Raw genomic sequence first — 25,280 nt, forward strand, 5'->3', positions numbered from 1 at the left:
AATAACGAAATATCGGACTTAAAGAGCTTTACTTTCTCGTTTTTCATGTGGTTAGAACTTTTCAGCCCCCAAAAAATCTAACTTTGGGCCCTCAGGACTTAGGGCCGTTGGGGCTTAGGTTCCCAGTTTTTTGAGTCAATCAAATTTTAGCTCGTGGATATAAACTTCATTTAGATCACTTTGAGACCAGGAAAACTTAGGACTTAGGACTTAGGGCCGTTGGGGCTTAGGTTCCCAGTTTTTTGAGTCAATCAAATTTTAGCTCGTGGATATAAACTTCATTTAGATCACTTTGAGACCAGGAAAACATAAATTTTCCAAATTCTAAAAAAATGAAAGCCGGCCCAATAAAAATCCCAAATTGTCGACGTTTGTCTTGAGTGCAATGCTGTGGACTTACCCCATTGACGTTTACATTTCGTCGCGTTATTATGGGGGGCGCTTGAGGTGAGGTGACGCGGGACTGGGGAAAACTGGGGCGTAGGTTTGGACCGACTCAGCCCATTGTATAGCCACTCGCTTATCATTTCGGCGTGGATGGCTGGAAGTGGAAAAGATAATTATACTTTTTCATCGCCACCCATGGTTACATGAATTATAAAAAATTAATTACTTGAAGCGTATTAAAAGCCCCTAGAGGTAGAACATGTGGTGGGACTACCATCAGAAAGACCATATAGTTCAAAGTAATGAATGCAGGAAACAATTCACAGTACAACAATACAACTCAAAGAAATTATATTAAAAAAAAATATAAAAAAAAAGTTAATAATTAGTTCTGAAGTCTTAGTACTATTTATCAAATAAAATGTTCTCTGCGAAAAAGATTACGAAAAAAATCCAATAATAATAGAATGGTGGTATAAGAAAAAGCTAAATTAGATGGAGCTTATATGGTAAACCCAGTTTAGCCAAGGAAATGCTTTGCGAAAATTGAAAGGAAAAATTATATATCCATAGCTATGTTTTCATAAGCGACATATTCTAAAAACCTCTTTGCATCAAACCTCAATAATAGTTTTTTTTTTAAGTTCGTGTAACTTCAAATTCAAGTTTAAGGTAAACTTAACGATAAACCACAATTGCTAAGTTTTGGCCGAAAAAATGCGATTACGTCGATGCGTCTCGGTGATAATAGGGTGGTTTCCTATTTTTTTTTTATTGCCTAAATCGAAAGATTATTACTCCTGGAGTACGTATTTCACGCTTTTAGATTTTTAAATGACGATATCTATTTTTCGCGATTAAATGAAAAGTGAAAATTTTCAAGCGCGCGAAAACGCGACGCTTAAGTATGAATGTCGGGAAGTCTCTCCGCGTGACGTATTTCTGGTTCCCCCTCCCGCCCTGCGAGGTGACCTTGAGGCGAGGCTTAGCCCTGATACGACGCAGGCTGCTAGCGGCTAGCCTAGTACCCTGCTGGCTGGTAGCGCTTGGCTTAAATAAGAATTATTAATAACTTATCAAACGAGGAAAACTTTCCGACCTTAGCCAGTTTTAATAAGTGATTGTTAAGACATGTTTCCCTGAGCTCTGCGCCTCATGCATGCAATGGTAACCTCAGACGACGTATAACTCCTATCTTCTCGTATAGAAACTAGGTCCCTGTGACGTCACGTGGAGTGGCATCGCATGGGCGCCAATCTGGCCCTTTTCAAATGAGGATAAAAATGGACCATTGCCATTCGTCTAACCCGGTATTTCTGAAACAAAATAATTTGTATATTATGAATACGCTAATGGTGGGTAACGAATCGCAATCAATGCCTTTCCTTTTCTTTGATGAAGGAAACCACCCTATTGCATTGCTCATCTTTGAAAGTGCGGTGATTTAATGAGGAGAAGACTGGTTGCCTGAAGGGGTCAGAGGTGAAATAGAAGCTGCTCTTCTTACTCACATTGCTCACTGCGGGCGGCGCGCGCGAGCATAACACTCGGCTGGGATCGTTTGTGGGAATTTGGCGCGGTGCAATCGATAAGTTCACTCCCCCAGCCTCGGGTTGAAACTTGTTAGTTAGGAGCCACGCCGGTAAGTGTGCACGGGACACGAATTCTAGTACAGCATGCTCAAGAAATCCTTGTGGCTTGCAGTGGTTTGACCATCTTACCATTAAGATTGGCACTTGGCCGTCAAACAGCCGGCCAATCACTTTGATGCAGATTGGGTGAAGTAGCGTGTGAAGCAAAGATGACAGCTTTTGTTTACATCTGGTAATAGTATCTGCTTTGTATAGATTTCCTTATCTTCTTGAGATAACAAGAATAACTTGTTAATTATACCAGTTATCTTCATAATTATATTGACTAGCAACCTGGCATGCTCATGTCGTCATCGTACGACCATTTAAATGTTGTGAATTATTTACACGTGGGGACTGCAAACGGCAGTGTTTATACTCGCATTACCCATTAGCTCAGCGCATACTTCCCTTATGTCATTCTGTCATTTCAAGTGGATTATTTTAAAGCTAGAATATACGTTCATTTCCTTTAAGCCAGTTTTTTCTTGCGTATTTCTATAACCGATAATGTGAATACTCCCGATAGCAGTATCAATTTATCAAATTTTAAATCATCGACGCGATAAAACTAATATAAATCTGTTGTTAAATAATATGAATACTTAGCCATTGAACAAACTTTCATGAGTTCTCTGTTATAAAAAGCAAGGCAATCGAGTTTGAGGAGCTATATCATCGCTACGAAGCAATCAATATTAATGCAGCAAAAATGGACAGAGACGTTTAATGGATATATGTACTTTGTAAAAGTCTTGGGCCCGTTTTATTTCTCCTTCTTAATTTTTCCCCGAGTAGGTCCCTTTTTTGCGCCAAAAATCTTGTTGCCCAACTTTGAGTGCTTGGTTTTCCCGTTGTCAGTGTGATTTGAATGGAACTGATAGCCATGTGATGAACAAAAATTCCTAAAGGCCGCTTTACACGGTGAAAGATCATTCGAAAGATCTTTCGAAAGATCATTCGAATGATCCATCATTCACCGTGTATAACGGAAATTTCCAGCATTCGAATGACCATTCGAATGAAATTTCAGGCCTGTTCTAATTTGCTTGAATGATTTCCGTGAATGATATGAGCGCACGGCGTCCATCTTGCCATTGGCATCCACCTCGGAATTTTAATATTTTATATAAAAACTTTGAAAGCCTAGTAACCCACGAAATAGCTCAAATAATTAATATGTACTTTGAGAGAACATAAATTCACAAACATCAACTGTCTAAAGTCAGTAATTTGGAAATAACATTTCGGATAGTTAATGAATAAAAATGTCGTTTTTCTCCTCGATTGCGTCTATATTTTGTTTAATTTACAATTATTAAACTATAGTTCATGATTTGAGCGCTAAAGTTTCGGGTCAGAGTCCCAATTAATCACACAATATCTGTTTATTCGGTGAACATATTCCAGCCAACACGAGCCGCTACGTTATCTTGGCTCACCTATGGGATCACAATATTGCCTATCTCTAATCATTCAAGGAACTCACCCGAAAGAAATTTCGAGCATATCCTAATTTGCTTGAATGATTCCGTGAATGATATGAGCGCATGGCGTCCATCTTGCCATTAGCACCACCTCGGAATTTTAAGATCATATATATAAACTTTGGAAGCATATTAACTCATGCGATAGCTTAAATCATTAATATTTACTTTGAAAGAAAGTAAATTCACAAACATCATTCCTCAAAATAGAGTATTTTGGAAAAAACATTCCGGATTTTTAAAGTTCAAAATCGTCGTTTTTCTCCTCGATTGCGTCTATATTTTGTTTGATTTACAATTATCAAACTGTATTTAATGATTTGAACGCTAAAGTTTGGGGTGAGACTCCCAATTAATGACAAAATATCTGTTTATTTGGTGAACACATTCCAGCCAAAACGAGCCGTGACATCACATTGGCCCACCTAGGAAGTCACAATCTCACGGGGTTGCCTATAATTCAAGGGGCAAATCCTATAAGTTAGCCCATGAATATCACAGTCCACTTTCTTCACCTGCTTCGATAGCAAGCAATGAGATGACACTGAGCCAACTTCATTGTAAAAAGTATGAGGATGCTGAAGTGCACTCTTTCGAAAATAGAACAGGTCGCTTCCTTTTTTCTCTTCCCGTTACCTTTCTTCTCTCGCACAGAAGTGATCTTTGCTCGACTGCATTGTGAAGGCTGTGTACCCGAAGGGACCCCAAACATAAAAACTCATGGTTGACCGGCCTTCAACCTTGAGGAGCTTTTGCTTTATGCTTATTATGTTCTTTTTTTATGGACCTGGACGCTGCGGCGTCAATACGGGACTGGTCTCCATTAGATAAGATTTTTCTGAACGAGTAACAATGTGCAGATTTTCCCCAAATTATCTTTTCACTGACTTTATAATTTAATGAATCGGAAGGGAAAAGACCTCGGGCAGCCATTTGAAGATTAAGTTCCCTTATGATCATGTTACAGAGCACTTTATCTTGAAGCATAATCATCTTTGCTCTGCAGCGAAAACAACCAATTATGTACTTCGTTACAGGATTACAAAACGCACGATTTATTAAAGTGGTTTTCCGCTGTCACTACGTACCGTTCTAATACACCTCATTACTTAGTGCGCCATACCCCACCGAAAGTCAAAGCAATACCAAAGTATACTGAAGCGCACATGTAAACAAAGCGTTCCATCGTCTGCGAGTTCCAAAACAAATCATGTGGTGAGAAACGGTCAGAAATATCGTTAGAATCGAAATACACTATCGCGCAGTATGCGCAGAAATTTCACCGAAATCTTTCACCGTGTATAGCGGTACCGGCGTATGAATTTCTTGCGAATGATCATTCGAATGATCTTTCGAAAGATCTTTCGAATGATCATTCACCGTGTAAAGCGGCCTTAAGTCATTAAAAAAATGATTTTTTGACTTGATTGCGTCCCGTGTTCAATTCGTAAGTGAACCGTTTGGTCGACACCTGAAAAAATCGTTGAAGTGCGGGGATGCCCAGGAAAATATACCGGTGCTCCAATGAGTGAATGTGTGAATTTCACCCGCCTGTGGCTTAGGTCGAGGTGAGCTTCACCCTCACCTATCTAAACCAACACCGCTTTTACGCGAATATACATGGAAGGCGCTAGACTCGGAGGCTGGATGCTATGGTTAGATTGCCTGAGCTATAGCAAACAGGTTTATTTCAAATTAAGAGGATAACATCATCATAGAAGCTCACGGAGTCTATGTTCGGAAGAAACGATAAAATAAGGGATATTTTATCGTTTAAAGGATTGGAGGAGAGAGTCGGTTTTCCCGCGAGTAATTAATAACTTTGATAAATGCTTTGTTGAACTCAGTGCGCGTATTTCCTTTATGTTAATAATTAGAAATTCCTTTATCCCACGAACAATAAAGGCATTTTAAGTAATGCTCGGTGGGACTCGTTAGTGAAATACCGTAGAATGAGGTGACTTTGTGACAAGTTTTTCAATTTTTCGCTCGTACGATGATCAATTTTTAACATAAACTGAAACGGATGACGTCATATGATAGTTTCAACCTTCCTTTTAAAGATAATGTCCTCAAAAAATCTGTATCTTTAATATGAACAACTATATAAAGGGAAAACGTCGTCACAAAGCCACCCCACCGAGTGGGGTGCCTTTGTGACGAATTTGTTTTTTGGTTACAAAGTACGCTGAAAGAATAATGTCACAATTTTTGACAAATAAAAAAACTAAATTTACTTAATTTACAAGTCTTTTATGCTTTGGCAAAGGTATAGAATTTTTGCAAGCGATGAACTGGGTGTTCCCTAATTGATATTTTTCACCTCGAAGGATCCTCGCTTCTCCTCCTCTTTGGGGCACGGCATCCTGTAACCTCTTCTCTATTTTTATTTATCTCTTCTATGAAGATCTTACCAACCACTCCTGGTACTGACGGTAGGCTCTCTTCCAAGACGGCCTTCGAAAGTCTTAGGAAAAATTCCATTTTTTGAGCGGAATAATTCCAGTCTTCCTGCATCCTGACTGGAGATAGTTTTACTGTTTTCCTACAGCTTGTCCATAATATTCTTTAACAGAATAGGCATTTCGTCTTTTGGAACGGACGTGCACCGATTACTGGACGTTGATTGCTACCAATCCGAAAAAATTGCACGCTAAATCAGTTTTAGAATTCTAAATACGGCGACATGTAGTGGTTGCAGTAATTCCTCTAGGCCCTCGCACCTCAATTCTTTTTATTGGTCTTCATCTTCCTCTCAGTGTCGCAAAGACAAAAGAAAAATGATACAATTTTCCGTAAAATCATGGCGGGGTGACTTTTTGACAAGCTTACGTGTCACAAAGTCACCACGCAAAATGCATGGATTCCAGTTTTTGTCTCATATTTTCAACAAAAATGGCTTTATTTAATTGATATTCTAGAATAATTTGACCTATATATTCATAAACAAATTTGAATACCTGTTTTAGATGTGTCTTTAACAGAAACGTTTTCACAATGTAAAGTTTCCCTCCTTTTCCGAAAGAGTAAAAAATAGTATTCCTTGACAATGGCATCAGAAAGTTCGTATATGGCATCATATACGTGCTAAGAAGCTCCATCTGGCTGCCGAAACATGTCGCGCCATGACTGACAAATGAAATGCCCAGTACATCTCTTTCATGAGACGAGCTCTCGCGGCGCGAGATAAAAAACACGAAAAATAAACCTCTTGTCACATAGTCACCCCACCAGTCACTAAGTCACCCAACTCTACGGTACCTCCAAGGCTCTCCTTTTTGTGTGTGCCGGCTGGTGTTCTAACACCCTTCGCCACAAGCCTTTTAGACAGTTTAAGAGGTATTATTTAGATTTTTCGGGATGAAACGCTGAAAATAGCAGTTGAAACCTCGTCATTTGAGCTCTTATCGTTTGGATATGATTCGCGGCGCGTCTCGCTGAGCCTCGGGAAGTTCCGGAGGGCAAGGAATTTTTGCGGTGGGACTACCTTCGCCGTAGGAGGGAAGGTGCTCCTCTCTCCCTCCCCTCCCCCACATACACTCACAGCAAGCACATGACGCGAATGTCTCACCTTTCTTGGTTGCACAAGTGCATGGCTGTGCCTCTATTCAATTTCCACTCCCTTGTCTGCCCTTGCTGCATCGGTCGAGCCGGTTTTTTCCGCGAGAACTTTCTGCTCTCATAACGGCTCATGTGCATATTATGAGATTGCCTTTGGATGATTGTGTCCTCTCTGACCAAGGATGTTACGCTGCTGTGTTACAAGGCCGTTTTACACGGGCCACGTACTTGCACAATCTGACTTGCGTACTGACAGTCAGAATTGCGTCTTGTAAAGCGGTGAATTTCTAGAACGCATGCGACAATGCGTTGATGTGAGATCGAAAAATAGCCCCCGTTCTAATTTCATTCGTGCATTCGCGCAATTCCACACCAGCATGGGAAATTAATGCAGTTGTAACCTGTGCAATTACGTGCCCCGTTTAAAACGGCCTTCAGAGAACTGCCATAATCTCAACTCTCTGCAGACGCGAGTCATTTCACCGAGAAAGCTGAAACTTATGGCCTCTTTTATAGATTTTGAGTTAAGGTTTTTCGGAGCATAAAAATCAGAATTAAAATATAAGGGCACCTCTTTTTAAATGTTGTTCTGAACTACTGTACTCATACTTTAAAATATTCTTAAGTTAAGAAGCGTCATGTCCCTGTTAACGCAAACTACATAGATATAATAAAACCGGCTGTCTGTGGGATTCCGTTGAATAGTTAGATCAGCGCACCCGGTGTTCAAATACTTAAGAGTCACTTCCGCTCGATCCGCCTATTTTCGTGATGAATTACTTGTTTATAATCAAAGCCATCAAATTCAAATCTGCAGAGCATATGCAGCACACCCTTCTCAACCGTTATCTTTAAAATCAATTGAGTCACGTTGTATCTTGTGAAAATTTTCTATCAATATGATGAAAAAAAAAACAAAATTAATTATCCACACTTTAATGACACCCAACTTGAGACTTAGATTTCGAGGGATTTTTAAGGTGCTGAACACCAGCAAAGGCTACACACAACGTTACTTTGTGTTCAATATTTTATTTATAATTTTTGTGAATGCATGCATTTACAATTTTGTCCTAGTATATCAATGAAATTGTCTATACGTCAATAGAAGGTTTTCCATATTAGTTTATGGATAAGTACCTGGGACATTTGTATTATAAAATATATTACATATTTTTTAAATATACACCCATGAATTTATCTAAATTTATAGTGAAGAACTTGAGAAAATATGAAATAGGTTCGGAAATGTTGAGCTATCACCAATGCCTTTTTGTCGGACGTGGTATTTAAGGTGGTAAAGTTCTCATACCAATCTGTAGCGAAGATCTTGAGAATACGGTAGTCTAAATCATATTTACTAGTAGAGTAGTCTAGTAGGGATAAGTTTTGCATTTCACCTGGCCACTTATGAGAATTTTTCATTAACTTCGTATAATGGAAGATACCCCACAATGCTATGTTATTGTTATATATTTACCCTTGCCCTCCTACATGACTGATTATACCTTTTAAAGGAATGAGATATCGTTATCCGTCATGTACGACTCCGATTTGTCTGCTCCGATAATAGTAATTTTATACAAAAGTTCCTTATCACTAGTAATTCATGGGCAGGTGGAAGAGGGTTATTTTTTCTGCATATGATGTTTCACATAATGGATGTAAAAGTGAACAGTATTGTACATATTTATTTATATTCATTTTTACTGGTACTCATCGTCATCGATGGACATCAATCCTAAGATTGGTTTGGCGTAGCTCTCCACTCACAATCAGTTATCGTATTAGCTTATATTTTTGCTCCTACCTATTTATTCTGCTTTAATTCCTTCGTCATCTGCTCCATAGTATCTCTTCCGAAGCCCCCCTCTGCCGTTCTTCCCTCGCACAGGTCCTTCAACGATAATTAATTTTCATCATTCCATCGTGTCTCATGAAGTGGCCGATTCAACTGTACGGTCTCCAACCCAAGGTTGGAGACAGTACAGTTGAGAAAATGTTCTTTCAACTTCCGCATGACTTTCACTATCCATTCATTTGAACTTAATCATATATATATTTATTGATACCATTAAGGTAAAATGAATCGTTGTTTTGACATAGTTAGGTCGAATATGAAGGTATTAATCGTAGACAAATTTATCATATTACTCTTTAATTAATTTATTTTGCGACTGCCGCTAGTCTATTGAATTCACGGCATAGGGCAGATCCTTGAGAAAAGGTATCATATGAATGTATATGCATATCTTGAAATAAATCAGGAAATATTGAGCTCTCACCGTTATCTCTGTGTCAGACGTGTGATTTGCGCAAGTCTGAAGTTCACTTATCTATATCCTGCTTTCATTACGCCAATTAGTGATGCGGTCCGAAGCTGAAGGAAAAACCTCGTGGCTATGCAGTCTCATTTTTGACATCATGTGTGGATCGCCACATTCGCTCCTCGTAGAACGAATGTGTGTTCGTCTTACGTCACCTCTCCTGTGCATAAGTGCTTGTTTACTGAGGATCTGCGTGTAACACCTGCGCGGGGCGCGACTTGTCGTTCGACAGCCATTCTGAAGTAGGCTGACTCCTTTGTGCCATACCCGTGTTGAGTGACTGCGAAATGCTTGTGATTTGATTTGGGTGCCAAACGGAATTTTGTTCCGCGTGGACGAATCAATAGATGTGACTGATTGTTCGGTGTCAGCATGTGATCTCCAGTTAAATATCGTATATTAGTGGCGAATACTTTCCGAGACATCCAGAGGGAGTTCACCATCGTCAGAGTTCGCCTGTTTATTCATATTCTTGCTCGTATACATCGTTGGAAGGAGGATGCAACACGCAATAGCACAAGTGCAGGCGTTTTTCGCCAAGTATTACCCGCTGAAGGAGACATATTCAGGTAAAATAAAAGGCTCACCCGTAACGCAGCAAACTGAAGTTTTTTTGTAGCAGGCGCATCAGGACTTTATTGTCTAAGCTGGATTTTGCAATATTATTTAACTTATTTGTTTGCTTGAAATGCTTTTCTCAACGGTGATTGGAATGATGACAACGGTGATGAAAGGAGTTCTCAGCGGTGACTTAGGCGCTTAGAATAACCATATTGAATTATGCCATTGAATGCATATCTTGACCACTATGTTTAATAGGTATGTTTCCGTTTTTTTTAGAAGTTTGGTAGACAAATATGAATATTAATCCCTTCAAAGAATCGGTATTTAAATTGTCAATATCAGAGGTAGGAATTTATAAGCACTTTCCTCCAGACTATATACATATATACATTAGAAGAGACACAAATCGGACGTTTCAGCGGCTGTACCATTTTATTTATGTAACTTTTCAGTGTTTTTATGTTTAAGTAGCTCTTATTTATATTTATACATTTTGTGATCTCCCAGTGATCTCTTCTCGCGAGTAGTTGTTTATATAGATTTAAGTTGCTACGCTATTCTTATATTAATTATTTGTTATTTTGTATTCAATTACTAATGGCTGATTTTTGTTTCCTAATTTCTTAGATTAACTTCTACCCATTCGGGTGACAATTTGATTTGTCGGACGTTGGGGAGGAATTAATACCATTTTTATTATTATTAAAATTATTATCCATCGTAAAACCTTGAAAAAATGTATAGATTTTGCGGCGTACAAAATGTAAGTATCGTAACAAGAACGCGAGCTGCATGGCTTATGGCATAGAGTTTATATTACTATGTATTTAAGGTTTGTGATCTCCGCAGACAAAACAGTCGAGCAGGCACGGCGGATTATAGCTTTCGGATGCCACTGACACATTTGCCGCCCTGCACGTAGTTCATGTTGGCTTCAACGATCGTCTAGATGCTTGAGCGTTGGAAGGCGCCGTCTAGTGTGTTCAAGGTCGGAATAGTCTGGCTCTCCCTGATGCATCCCTATGTTCCCTTACCGACTTGTTGTTTGACGGATGAAGGCTTTCCAATCCTGCTTTCTTTGAAGAGCCTTGTTACACACCCTCAGAGTATACAGATACGAGAGTGCCTGAGGTGGCTGCGAAGTAACCAGAAGGCGATGCTAACGTCGAAGCCCCGAATTTCGATATTATTATGGAAAAATGGAAAAGGTTGTAGTCTAAGTGGTTTTAAATAATTTTAATTCAAATCCTCACACCTCTGCCCACTCGTGGGTAGAAATTGTAATGGAAATAAAATCTTCAATCGACATGAACAAAATGTAAACTGACGCTATTGTCAGAATTAGCCAATGAGACACATTGGGGAGCACATGTCTGGGATATTGCCGTTTCAATCTTGGTCGCGTTCTCAGTACCCTATAATCCCTCTCGTTCGTATTTGCTCAGAAGTCTGAATTGTGCTCTCAAGGGGAACAAATCTATAGATGCCGCCTCTGTCCGTTCCGCAGAAGCTGTATTTATGCTCTCACTTCGGACGCTTGTCATTCGGCTCTCAAAAAATTCCGCTGCGTGACAATGGAAGCAGAGCTATCCATTTATTTTTAATATTTGTAGTAAAGTTTTTTTAATTGCGAGGAATATCATCGTAGAATAAAGATTTTAGAAAAGGTTTTATGGAATGGATCATATGATGCTCCTTATAACTCTTTGGCAAAAGCTGTTCGTTCGTTCGTTCAATTTATTTTTGCTTTTCTCACGCAGTTTTTCGTATTCATGGCGATATTTGCAATTTTGTCGACGATTTTGAATGATTATTTTTGGAAACTCGATAAAAAAAATTGCTAGCAATTAAATGAACGCAAAAATTTGCTTCGCGAAAATCAATGAACGTGAATCACAAATAACAATTGGGGAAAAGCCCTAATTATAGTTTAAATATTTCCCTTTGAAATTCGAGTTTCAGCAACTTTGGTGTCAGCAACGCGAATGGGAACTATTTTAAATTCATTTAAATTCGCATTGGTAGCTATTAGATCTTTTTGTCAACTGGTGAATCCTTTATTGCTATACTTTCCTACCTATGAAAAGGATACGCACCGAAAATAAGTCATTGGTCGGATTGATCGTTAGTTGGAAATTACATACACAGCTATTAAATCATATACGAGCCAAAATCCAGCCTATAACGTTACTGTGCCGAATGGCGTATATTCGCTCTGTTGTATGCACGTTATGCACAATCCTATCATCTAAATCATCTATATTTCCAGAACGATATTGCTAATGAATTAAAGCAAAATAGCCCTCTCTTGGTAAAAAAAATCCTGCTGATAGTAATGTCTTCATTGGAAATGTTTCCCTCAATATCTCTGCGATTGTCGTGGTATTTTCATGACCAAATGTTCGGAATTTGCTTAACTTTTTTGTTAAATAATTTTGTTCGTAACTTCAGGTGGTCGTAATTCGGGGATCGTTCGTCTGTCTGCCGCACTCCTTTCTTTATTCTTTTGCCAGTGGAGGCGCCCCACACGTCAATCCTTTCTTCGGTGGATGCCGTGTGTTACAGCACGGTGACGTCACCCTCCCGAAGCGGGGGAGGCGGGGGTGCACATCCTCAACGGGTGGGGGAGGAGGGGGTGTAGCAGTCACGTGGTGGTGGTGGGGGGGAGAAAGAGAGCCAGCCGCCGCTAGGTGTTTGTGTTTTGTTCTTCGCGTGGGGGCGTGGTGGCTGATCCGTGCGTGCGTGACGGGGTATTCCTCCCCGCGTGGCCTCTTCTCCGCGCACTTCGCTCCACGGAGCACTCCGCGACCGGCGAGCGCTCTGCGACTGTCAATTGTTCTTCTTCCGCTGCATCTCACGCCGCTCCCCCACTCTTGCGCCCGCCCCCGCCGCTGCCTTTTCGGAGCGTGGACGCGAGCCAGGGCCGATTGCTCTGCTGCTTGAGACTTACTCACTGCGAGCACCGTGCGCCTCTCGCTCCTCCACTGTCTCGTGATCCAGGAAGATGGTTGTGCCGTGCTGGTCGTGTGCCAAGCTAACTGTGCCCATGTTCGCTTGTGAAGGCGGCCGCTGCGACGTACGCCGGTATCAGTGACGGTTCAAGTGATAACGCAGCGAGTGAGCGGCGCTGGAATTTAGTTGTGAAGCGCGTGCGACCGATAGGAGTGCTGGTCGAGGCAGCGACGACCCCTGCTCTGTTGTCTCCCTTCACTCTTGACTCGGGATATTTGAGTGCTGTCCCTCTTTACGGAAATGACCTTCGAAGGGGGTTGGCCCAGTTTTGTGGAAGAACCATCAGCTATTAAAATTTTACTCACGTCCATGCGCACCCTTGACCTTAGCGGTCTTTGGTCCCGAAATCAGCTCCAATCTGTGGTGTGAATCTTTGTATACAAGGCAAGGACTACGTTGTAACAAGTGCACCCTTTGCATCACAGGCGGGTTCTAATTTCAGTTTGCACCGTTGTTTAATGATGAAGACATTATAAAGTTATTTATGCATATAAAATACCATTACCATACTCGTTGACGTTTATTTAATGGTATGGATTTGTGAGGCGAGAGACACGGTTTGACGTTCAGGATTCGTCAGTGTGATTCATGGAATGTATTTGAAGTTGGACCCAAGATTTTCGATTATCAACGCGTCGAAAACTTGAGTGATCGTGTGACGATAGCGACCCTCGTGTGGAGGAGTCGTCAAAGACTTATTCGTCTTCCTCCTTCATCGGTCGGGGGAGGGAGAGAGCGACTTTGAGTTCTCCCCCTAGGGTTCCCCACCCCCTTCTTCCCTCGCGCGCGTGTCTATACCGCAGAGAGATTGGGAGTTTCGGATGCTGCGCCGGAGCCCTTAGCGACGCACTCGTGTTCGCTTTGCCTTGAGGGTTGTGTCTAGTGTCTCCCGACCTCTGTGCCGCCGGGCGCCCTGCCCCGCCCCCTCTGGGGTCACTGCCTGCCTGCATGTCTCGAGGAGTGAGATAGTATGATGGCGGAGGAGCGGAGAGGCATTGCATTGGCCGATATGGGTAAAGGAGAGCCTCCTCTTGTGTTGTTTGATCGCTCCCTCCCTTGTCTCCTTCGTGGAAGTGTGTTTCCGTGTGTTTGCGGATTTGTCATCGTTCTGAGAGGGCGTTCTCTAATTGACCGCTCGCTGCTCATAATTTAAGACCACGCTTTCCTCCTTCTCGACCGGTTTTTTTAAAGTGACGTCTTGTTTGGTAAAAAGCAGTCGTCTTGTGATTTTTAGAATATTTCAATTATACACTCGTCCACATTAGGTTCTATCTATGTTTGGTCTCACTTATCTTACACAAAGAGCGAAGTTTTTAGTGCACAATCCCATTCCGGAGTTCATGAGAAGTGTGTTTAACCTAACTCATCTATGACTTCAACTGTAGCTTTTTCCATCAATAATAAAGTTTTCGCTCCCCTAGTATGTTGAAGAAGTCGCCACATTTATGGAGAAACGTGAAAAATCCGTTTTATCGCGAAAATGCAATTTTGTGGGAGATGAATTCTTTCGTGATGCCGCACCACGCTTTTGATGATCTCGCTCCGCGACGAAACCGGTCGTCCAGAATTATATTTCCGTAAAATTTACAAAGGTTTATTGCTTAAAATGATGCAGTTTTACTTTTGACGTCTCAAACTATTGATTTCTTCCATCATTGTAATGCAGAATGTTTGGAAAAACATAACGAGAACTGCAAACATTGCCTTCAGGATGGTTAACTAGTCGCTACCCAAAACGCCGACAGACAGCCTTATAGTCACTCACTCGGTGTAGAGCCCGAGAAGAGTTCATTGGGTACACTGCTTACACTGAAAATATTAAAATGATAGCCTAAGTTTTGAGTGATTGGTGCTAGCCAAAAAGACAAAACACGCTCGGTCGAGGAGAAGATCCTCGACCGAGCGTGGGGAGCATTTCTCTGCAGTGTCAATGCTATCAATGCGATCAAACACGCGCCCACCAATGCATTTCGGGAAAACAAGTGCCCACTGCAAATCAGCATTTGCTATTGTGTGCCGAAAGGTGATATATCTCCAATGGCGCAATTATCACTATCGTGAGATTTCACCTCAACTCGTAGGAAAGTGGGTTTATTTTTTAAACAGTTTTGAATGTATAGTTTAACGTAACTTTAGTAGTAAACGTAACAACATATTAAAGAAGGGTATAAAATTTAGCCATGCTCAATAGTTTCAGGAAATGTGGAGAAATTTCGGGGGGTGTAGAAGTCCCTCTGACCCCGTGTCCCTTGTGTGTGTCTGGCAGTGATGGAAAGTACATACAAGTTCGTTGTGTTCCTTAAATAATTTGAGCATGGATGGTCATTTGCGAGTCGATATTCGCAAGATGTACTTTACTGAGATTTAATTCTGTCCCCATTGGTTTCTCCGTGTCTTTTTTTGCAATGGTGAAATTCGTCCCCATCTCGTATTTCTTCATTTATTCTTATCTGTCCTGCACATCTCGTGTGTGTGCGTTTGCATGTTTGAAGATCCATGGCGAGGGAGTGGCTTCTTTTTAAATGGTGTCTGCTCCCAATTTAATGGTTCTTTTCTTAAAATTCTCTGCAATGCCGCGGTGAATATGGATTGAAATGTCATGATCGCTTATGATCGATTGATATGATCGCTTTTTATAATTTGATTGCATTTAACTTCAAGAGTGAGTTGATAATGTATTCATCTGCCAGTATTTAATATTTGACGAGGGGTTAGATAGAAGATGGGACTTTCTAGTCCCAATATCGCACAATGAAGTCGAATTATCATTATATTATCATTATTATTATAGAAGACCCCTTGTAATATTGCTCATTTAGTTTCATCCATTAATGATAGGGAGCGTAGGATCTTATTGCATTTTTTTCTGGAGCCTTTTTATGCGTAATCTGATTCTGATGATGATGAAACTTTATTCATCTTTTGATTTCGCAGTGGCGGTTTAGCTCGATAATATATTTTTACCCCTCATATTCTATCATAAATTGTCGCCATGTATAGGGAGATACGTTAAATGTTCCTTTTTAAATATCTAAGTATTTCACATTTTGCGTCTAATCCGGTGCGATTCAGAACTCTCTCTTGTGCAACTCTGATATAAAGATAAATATTTATTCCGTGATTGGTTGTAACTCCTGTGGACTCTATCATACAAACATATTGCCTCTGTTACAAGAAAATATTCAACACATCGTGCAATAAATATGATCGAGCAATATTTTAGTGTTGTCAGTAGTAGATATACATCATCCGCTTGCTTACTTCGTGATGTCGTTTTTGGGAGAATAAATGTATCGAAAGAAAAGAAAGATTGGGTATGTGTCAGCGTCCATTCTGAAGCACCTATTTGAATAGACTGGTAACAACTCACTGCTCTGTAGAACGCTTCTCAAAATTTTCTGCTAAATCTTTGCCGTGGCTGAAGATCCATTTAGTCGTGCTGGAGTGTTCAAGAGGAATTTTACCGTATATTTTCATTCGCGAGTGAATTTAAAGTAAGTACTGTATTTATTCTCATATCGTTTTCATAAATTTATTATTGCCTGTGGTTTTGCTTGAAAAATGGAGGCAAGACGTAAGACTAAAATTTATCAAAACCGTTCATGTTTTTGTTTTCATTTTGATTGAATGCACACGTTTCGTACTTTTCCGGCAAATCACCATTTGAGTTGGGGGGCCTGGCTCTCCCTGTCCCCCCTAACTTCGCCCATGCATCACATGTGTCGCTGAGATTACCTAAAATCGACAGTTCAGTTTTTTGCACCCATTTCCGAGTGTTCCGATGCTTGGTCACTCACATGAGCCGCCGGGATGAGAGCCCGACGACGCCTCTGGGAGCAAGGATTGAGGAACAATGGGTTTGCAATGGGAGAATCTCGCTCGACGTGGGGATCGAAAAAGTTGTCATTCAGATTTTCGCTTTAATTGAAGTCGGCTTTTTGTGTCTAAAAATCAATCGAAATCGATTCTAGCCGATCGATTTTTATCTTCCATTTGAATTTTGCTGCTTCGCTTTGCTCCGCGCCGCGCTATTTCCCTCTGCATTGCTGGTGGGGTGACTTTGGACGGGAGGCAAGTACATCAGATAGACAGGTTGTTGTTGCTTCATATGGGTTGCGGATTTTCATTTCAATTATAGCCTTTCCGGTGTGTACTCGCACTCAAAAATGATATATTTAAGTCGAGTTGTCGGAAGTAATATTTTTAGTTTTCAAGAGATGAAATTATGTTGATGTCATACTAGTCACGAGGTGAGAAATGGTCTTACTTTATCCACAATTAATCGAGAGTATAGTTTAAATCCCAAAAGTAATACCAAAGAAATTGATATGTTTTACAACACCACGAAAATCGGTGTTCGTTTTCAACTCGTTTGCAGTCTACTGTCGCTGCATATCCTGCCGCTCGCTGGGCGCTCATTTTTTCACCCTATTGAATATTGGCGCAATCTCTGGTTAAACTTGATATATTTGTCGTAGATTGTACGTTCCTGCTATTAGTAAACAATTGGGTAGAAATTGCTTCCTCTGAAGGGAAACAGTGAGGAATATGCGATTGTCTCTGTCATTACAAGAGCAGAAATTATTTGGTAGGAATTTTTGAGAGCGATGAAAAAGAGCCCTCGTGCTCGCGGATGTATTTACTGTCCTTCTTGAAATTTAGGGGAAAATAATTATACCACACCTGTAGAAAGTCGTTGAGGGTAAAATATACGTTGAGCACTGTGTAATCAATTGCATGTCATATTGCCAAAATACGGATGATGACTGACAATGAGTCGTCAAAAGTCGTTGAACGTAAAATATATGTTGAGCACCTTGTATTCAATTGCGTGTCATATTTCCAAAATGCAGATGATGGCTGACAATGAGTCGTGAATTCAGCATCTTTATCTTCAAATAAGAAAATTGTATAATTTTCATTACTCTCGTAATTTATCGTTGTTTCATGGTTTAAAAATCAGTTTTTATGTTTTTAAAATAATTAATAGGTACGTCAAAAGTATCAAATATACGATCGTTGCGTAATTTATGAATGTTTCTTTGGCTGCATTTAACCCGTCGGTCTTTTCCCCACCCCGTGGCATGGAATATTGCGCGCACGACCGTTAGTTAATACTTTTAAAGTAGTATGTTTTATTAATAAATTTAAGTACTTTAAGAAGTTATCCCTAGTGCGTATATTAACCTATATTTTGTATTTTGTGACAACAGCACATCCGTATTTCAGTAGAAATAAATTGAATATTTAAACATATCAATTTTCGATAACGATGTGTCGATTAATTTGGTAGGAAAGCTGATTTAAAAGTATGTATTTTAAAAACGAAAATCGCAAGTCGATTAATCTGAAATCGATTATAAATTAAAATTTCCAATTCCCATCCTGACGAAGTTGATGTTGGATGAATTAACTTTGTGGAAGTTATGCGTACTAAAATAAAAGGCACTCTGTACTTTACACACCTATTTAATTCTCGGCAACCGGTTTCGACGTGCGAGGCAGTTGCGCTTGAGAATGACGCAGAAAACGTCGAAACCGGATAATGAGTGTGGAAAGTACAGTGCTTTTATTTTTGGCCAATTTCGACGTCGTCTATGAAGGAATGTCTCGAAAAACGTAGTACATACTTCAGCCTCATACGAGTTGAATTCGCCCCCTGATTATCGATGTTCTCTGTCGAGGAGATGTACTTGAAGCTCATATTCCTACTCACTTAGTGTGTCGATAGTGCATGTAAAGAGTGTTATCTGTTCTGTCGGTCGGCATGGCATTTTGGCGTTGTGGAGTAGCGTTGGGGGTGGTTGATGAGCTCACTCGAGAGGGTGGGGGAAACATCGCCTCTCTCTCTCTCTCTCTCTCGCCTCGTGTTTGCTGCTCTTCGTCCTTGGTGCTGCCGCCAATCCTCTGTCAAAGATGCTCTGTTTGCATTCTCCAGAAAATCCTTGTCGAGAGAATGTTTCCCAATGGACCGCTCGTTGTTCTTTCTCAATGGGAGGGCTTGCCTCAGATTGTCCCACTGAGGAGTCAGTTTCTCCTGTGAGTAGACTAATGTGTCGTGCCCTCCTTCGTAGAGAGAGCGATGTTAGATTGTATGTTTTCATTCGTTAGTGAACTAAATGTATTTAGTGGATTTGTGTTTTCGGTTGTAATTCCAATACAATCATAGTGTCAGTGATGTTTTATATTGTTATGAATGAGATTGAGGCAATTTGTCGCAAAAATAGTTATGGCTGCATATCTCCGGGAAAGTAACCCTCTGATAAACCTTTTGTAATCTACTTGTTTTAATTGATGTATATCTGATAAATAGCCTCCTCTATTGTAATTTTTCATTCAAAAACTTTCCCTTTACATTAGTGTCAAATCCTAGCTTCTTGAGGGCTATGCTACAATATAGTTCTTAAACGTGTTGCCTTAGATAGGTTATCGTCACTCCTAGATTTTCGTCTGCACTCCTCGCCCTTGAGTATGATCCCGCTCCGAAATCCTTTTCTCGCCTTGGGGTCGTGTTTTTCAGTGTCGTACTATCCGTGTGAGGAGTGGCGTGATTGTCGTTTCGTGCGTTCGCAATTCCCTCCTTTGGCCGTGTGTGGCCACATTGATCGGTTGCGCTTCCTCATCCACAAACTCCGCATCGCCTGGATTCGCCCGTTGGGGGTAGTGGGGGTGGAGAAGGGGGAGGGGCCGGCTAGTGGGCGGTCCACGGACTCGGGCCGAATCATTTGCTCGAGGAAGATTGGGAGACGAGGAAGATTGGTCCAATGATAGGACTGCAATCCTAAGATATTGCATGCCTCCATCTCTCCATATCTCTCTCCAATGCCAATTCTTTTACTTCCCTGAGGCTCTCCTTCTTCCCCACATCCTTCTTGACCTGTCCTATGGGCACTTGTCCCTTGGTCTTCCTCTGCAGACTTGTCCATCAATTTTTCACTCCATTATATTTCCCTCGTAACTGCTATCTAATTACGTGGTCAATCCACCGTGTTCTTCTCTGGCGTACAGTGATCCGCACTGTCCTTTCTTCTCCTTCTCTTCTGCATACCTCCTCATTCCCCATCCATCCGTGCTATCCTCCGCGTCCTCCTTCAGCACCAACTTTCGAAAGCCTCTCTTCTTATCTGTCCTTTGAACCCACGCTCGGCACGTGTCTATGCATCCTCGGAGATCGCCATTGTTTTTTATCTCAAGAGTTTCACCGTTTGTCAAACTTAATACATATTATCAAAGCTCAAGACGGTGTTTTCTTGTGCACAGTTAAATAAGTCTCCGTTTCAGTGGGGTTATTTCATGACTGCTTTTATTCCTATTTGAGTACTTTATACTGGAAACGGAAAAAAGTAATTCTTGATAAATATTTAATGTAAAACAACGCGTAATTTGAGTACCTACATTAATTAAATGTTTTACATAGAAATTTTTATTGTTTAAAATTTGAACATATGGTTCCGAACAAGATATGCAATCTGTCAGGAAAAGTGCCTTACGGTTTTACCCACGGCTTCTTTTGCAAAAAATAACTAATTCAAGTGATTTCCCAAAGTTTAATGTTTAGAAGGCCTTTTCGATACCGTGTAGATGCGTAAGTAACGTTTGTAAAATAAGGGCCATCTCCAACCCTGCTCCTGCTTATGCTCTATCTTACTGCTAGCCATTTTTAATAACGTGGAACTAGGAGTTTCATAGTATATGGCTGGCATCTCCATTTTTGGGAAACAATAATATTGTTCTTGATATTCATCAAGCTTTAATTGATAGCTCTAGCAATTTTGTGAACAGATCTCCTAAACTTAGTAGACTTTCTGGTGACGAAATTTCGCGATATCCCAAATACATTTAAGGTTTTTAGCGTTCGCAATTATTTTTGTAAGTTCATAGGGCATATTCGCAATCGGCGACCTCATAAAGTTATCAATACTCTAATTTTGTTCCTATAAGACTACCATGCCGTGTTTTTCAGCATTCTGGACCGCTGTGCGTCGCGCGAACGTGCTGCGTACTCCTTAATGTACTTTAGCCGAATATTCCGTCGACAGAAATAGAGATTGAACCGAAAAATAACGGAATTAAAGAACTCAATGAAGGGATGTGAAAGTTATCTTATCAAATAACATTATTGTTTTTTGTAATAGAGTTAGTGTAGGCTGTTCATTTCATTTTAGCATCCGCAAAAGCATTCTCGAAATTTGTGATTTTACGTGTTGCAAAATTTCCTCACGTAGAAGATTCTGCAAGTGAATGTATACCGCTTTAGGCGAATTTCGGGCCCAGTCCTTGAAAGGAAAAAAATAGCTCTTGTCTTGCCGTGATTGTCTTTTGTGTGATTCTTTAAAATGCTTGAACTGAATCTATGAGCAGCTGTTTACTCTTCTAGCTTTAGATTACTGCAGGCTGCGCTTTTCTGGGTGCTTTTTTACATTCCGTTTTTCACTTAGTTCGTGTATCTTGGCAAGTTTGTTTCAAATATTTGTCACCCACCTACCATTTATGGAGGTAATGAAAACGGTGGTCTCATGATTGGCATTTTTAAATTACCAGATTCTTTTCGGTACGTTTTATTGATTCGAAGTAGGAAAAGTTGATCCCGGAGGATGAAAGGAAATGAAATAAACGCGGTCCAAATGAATATTAAAATATGAATGCTTCAATGATTGGAACGGGAGGACCGTTGCGAATCGATTAGAAACGGTAGCCATTTTAGACGTGCCTATTTAGATTCCTTTTCGTGTGTGCCAAGTTATCTTTTGAGGTTTTCTCCCTTAAATCATCCTTGTATGTCAAAGGAAAATGTTTCTCCGTCTGTTTGTGAAGAAATGGGCGTTCTCGTATTCTTAAGAACTTCACCCTCGTGACCCATATATTCTTTTGTTCTGCAATGGCTCTAAAAGCGATTAATTTCTGTCTGAGTCAGCGCTCACCACTTACATTCCACAATCTTATCTCGAGCAGCATTACGCACGTGTTGACGGAAGGACACCCTTCTCCTCCCAAGCCAAAGCCTCGCCCGCGCTTCCTTGTTTTGAAAATGATGTTAAAGAATCGTAACAGGCTGATCACCTTGCTTTAAACTCATTTTTGCTGCGGGCGTTTCTCGATTCCGATATTTTTAATTTTTCCTTTTCACGAAGGAGGTGTGAATCTCGAGTTTATGGGTACAGAGCGTAGATTTATTTGTTCGCCTACTGCGGTACTGCCATTTTACAGGGACATATCAAAGAATTAATACAAAGAAAATAAAATAACGCAGCATTAATACTCAGTAATAGCATCAAAATTCACAACTAATGTGTGCACAAATTTAGGAACGTGAAAACTCTGATGGAATGAAATATATGTTGTGTGTGAGTTGTTTTCTGGGAAATGACGCATTGCAAGTTTGGTGAATGAGTGTTTGGAGAGAAGAAAGGGATCAATATTGTCAGTCAAAGAGGTAATTAGAGAGGTGGGCGCTTGGCACGGGATAATCTAGGGTTAGGCATGTGGTGTAAGGAATTTAGACGGGTAGGTTGGAGGGAAAAAGAACGAGGGAAAGCAATTTCGGGCAGCCTGAGAGAGAGAGAGAGAGGGAGTTCAATGAACTGCAAATAAATTTGAATTCTGCCTTTTTTTTTTAATTCAGAAAACGCATCACTCCCGTTCCGTCTTCTTTTTATTTTGATCATTTTCTTGTTAAAAACTTGAGTTATTATCATGAAATTTTCAAGGAAACAAATTCTGGTCTTGTGAGCGTTTAATTATTTGTTACCTCGAAGAATATATTGAGGTAAATTGGTTACATATAAAATACAATTTAATGAATATAATGATGTGTTTCTAAGCACCCCTTATAATTTGATAATTATAGTGTATGATATAAATAAGTGAATCGTCACGAAAAGACAGCGATGGAGAGGTAGTAGTGCCTACTCATAAGCGGGCCAGCGGAAAATCTTAAGCATCAAGCGTGTGATAGTGAACAGTCCATTCATGAATACCTTACACACTCCATAGCACACATCAAAATACTTCTCCAGTTTTTGTGCTAACGCGACTGAAGACGTTGACAAAAAACTCGAAACTTATCATCCAATGGTCCACGATGTAGCCGTGTATTCGTGAGTGCAGGGATGCATACTGTATCAATACGAAGGGAAAAGACTTCTTTGCTACTGTTACGGGATATTTGTCTCTTCGGGGTTGTTAGCTGTACGACTGTTTCTTGAAAAAAGAAATCCTAACATTCCTCTCTGGAGAAGTTGGTGATGCGATTTTAAGTATGACGAGATATAGCTGTGGATGTAAATTTGTACCGCGAACGTGAACTGAATACTTGTCGATCGTGCTATAAATATTTCTTTGTGACTCATTCCTCATCATATGAAAATAAATTGTGAATTTTTTCATCCCTTCGAAATTGCCCGCTTTCAGAGTTCTTGTGGCCCTCTTAACCTTCCAATTTTTCACCATAATTATTCTCATTGATGGGTCGATTAATGATTGTAGCATTTACATTAGCCGTTGTCTAATTTATGTAAATATTTGTGAATGATTTATTGTGACCCTGGCGTCCTATTGATATTTCGTCGAAACGACCAAATGGAAACAACTGATCTGATTATAATTTGTGATAAGTTAAAGGACGTTAACGAATCGAACCAGCGTTCACATTCAGTAAATGTTATTTCTTTCTACTTGTTTGAAATATCGTAAATGAAAGAAGTTTTGCGTGTCCCAAGCATAAACTTTATTCAATGCATGTTCGGCGCGTTTCGATGCTTTCAAATCATTTTCAATCATGTCTAACCTCTTCCCTTTCTGTCCTTTTGCACCAATGAGTTTGGAGGGGTGCAATAGGCGGGTGAGTGGGATTATTAAAATAAGACATTGCAATGTTTCCAATGAGTTTTATTATTACACAACGCGTTTCATCGTTACAAACAACATTATCAAGAGCTCAGGGTGTTGATCCCCTCGGTACCCTAACCCTTTCACCCCTCTCCGAACACCATTGATGTAAATGGATGGAAAGGAAAGAGATCCACAAAAAGAACTTGGAGACACTTGAATATTATTTAAACGCATAGATGCGTGTCCCGTGGTGCAGTGAATAAAGTCATTTCAAGTAGAACCTGTAAAATCTCTTCCATTTCTGATGGAGCAGTTCCATCACATCTCATCGAAAAAAGCCGTTGTTTGAGATACGTTTCTCCGTATTCCATTGGCACGCATTGACCAAAATATCTTGGCAATATTTTGTTATTCAATATGCCCTCCTTGGCAATATTTTCCATTAGGATGGTTCACTTCAAGAGGGCCATCTCATTAATCTTTCGAGGAGGATGTTAAACAAGGGCATGAGCAGGCTGAGTCAGTTTGCTCAGGATGCTCGTGTGCTGTTTGATGTAACTGCTCTGGCAGTGATCGATGTCTGCTTTGTAGAAAATGTCACCAATCTTCATGTTAAAAACTCATCGGTGAAACCCCCAGACAGATCGTCCCGAAGGCTGTTGTTTGACAATACTTTTTTATTTTGGGCCTGAGAAGGACCCTATGGATTGAGTAACCCATACTACGCATGCACCCAGCTCCTCAATTGCTGATCAGTGGCTATAATGAATGACACGTCTAATCTGTCTTCTTTTGTTTCAGACGCGGAGACTGCCCCGGACCCTGATCCAGCGGGGGCGCCACCGCCTGCGGGCGCCGCTGGTGGGGGGCAGGCGCCCGGCGCCGCCCCCACCCGGCCCGGGGGCAGCCCTGCTTCGCTGCCCTTGTTCGACATGGCCGTCTACGCGGGGAACCTCTTCCTCCTGAGATTGGCACTGCCGCTGGCCCTAGCCGCGGGTGAGTCCAAACACTCCCTCCCTCTCTCTGTTTCTCTCTCGAGGGAAAGTAAGTATTTTTACTGAAGGTGACAAATTGTGTCGTGCGAATCTCTGTGTAAGTGCAAACAGAGCACTTCAGGAGGCTGCGTAGCATCCAAAAGCTCAGAAGCTGAGGACATCGATGAAACATGTGGTAAAATCTCCTCGTGTTTGACACCGGGTAAGGCTGTTGAAGACCTAAACCTTAAAGAGCCTTATCCGGTGCCAAACTGGAGAAGATTTTACCAGTTATATTCGCCGGAATATCTTACGATCTTTTATAATGAAACATATACTTCTAAATCTACGAGGTACCGTGCTAGCCACCACCAGGGTGTTTGGCACGGGGTGATTCCACACCAGGCATGCAGCACTCAGCCTAGCCTTAATTAGAAACACGCTCGCTTACCGCGGGCACATAATGATATCATGCAAATAAAACAGCCAGTAAGTGTAAGGAAAAGG

General features: G+C 40.7%; 1 protein-coding gene across 8 annotated transcripts in view; it reads left to right on the forward strand.

Annotated features, from left to right (window-relative positions):
• Positions 1 to 25,280, forward strand: part of LOC124169667 (piezo-type mechanosensitive ion channel component) — a 301,915-nt gene that overhangs the window by 43,220 nt on the left and 233,415 nt on the right. For 4 of the 8 annotated variants that reach the window (XM_046548326.1, XM_046548328.1, XM_046548325.1 and 1 more), the window contains exons 1-2: positions 9,670 to 9,962; positions 24,601 to 24,795. In XM_046548326.1, the coding sequence (XP_046404282.1) occupies positions 9,893 to 9,962; positions 24,601 to 24,795 (265 nt within the window). In that variant the 5' untranslated portion in view covers positions 9,670 to 9,892. Of the gene's footprint in view, positions 1 to 9,668; positions 9,963 to 12,765; positions 13,983 to 24,600; positions 24,796 to 25,280 lie in introns of those variants that run through there. The other 4 variants (XM_046548320.1, XM_046548321.1, XM_046548322.1 and 1 more) reach the window with 3 other exon arrangements.

The sequence above is a fragment of the Ischnura elegans genome, chromosome 12 (assembly GCF_921293095.1).
Source record: "Ischnura elegans chromosome 12, ioIscEleg1.1, whole genome shotgun sequence".
Lineage (NCBI taxonomy): Eukaryota > Metazoa > Arthropoda > Insecta > Odonata > Coenagrionidae > Ischnura > Ischnura elegans.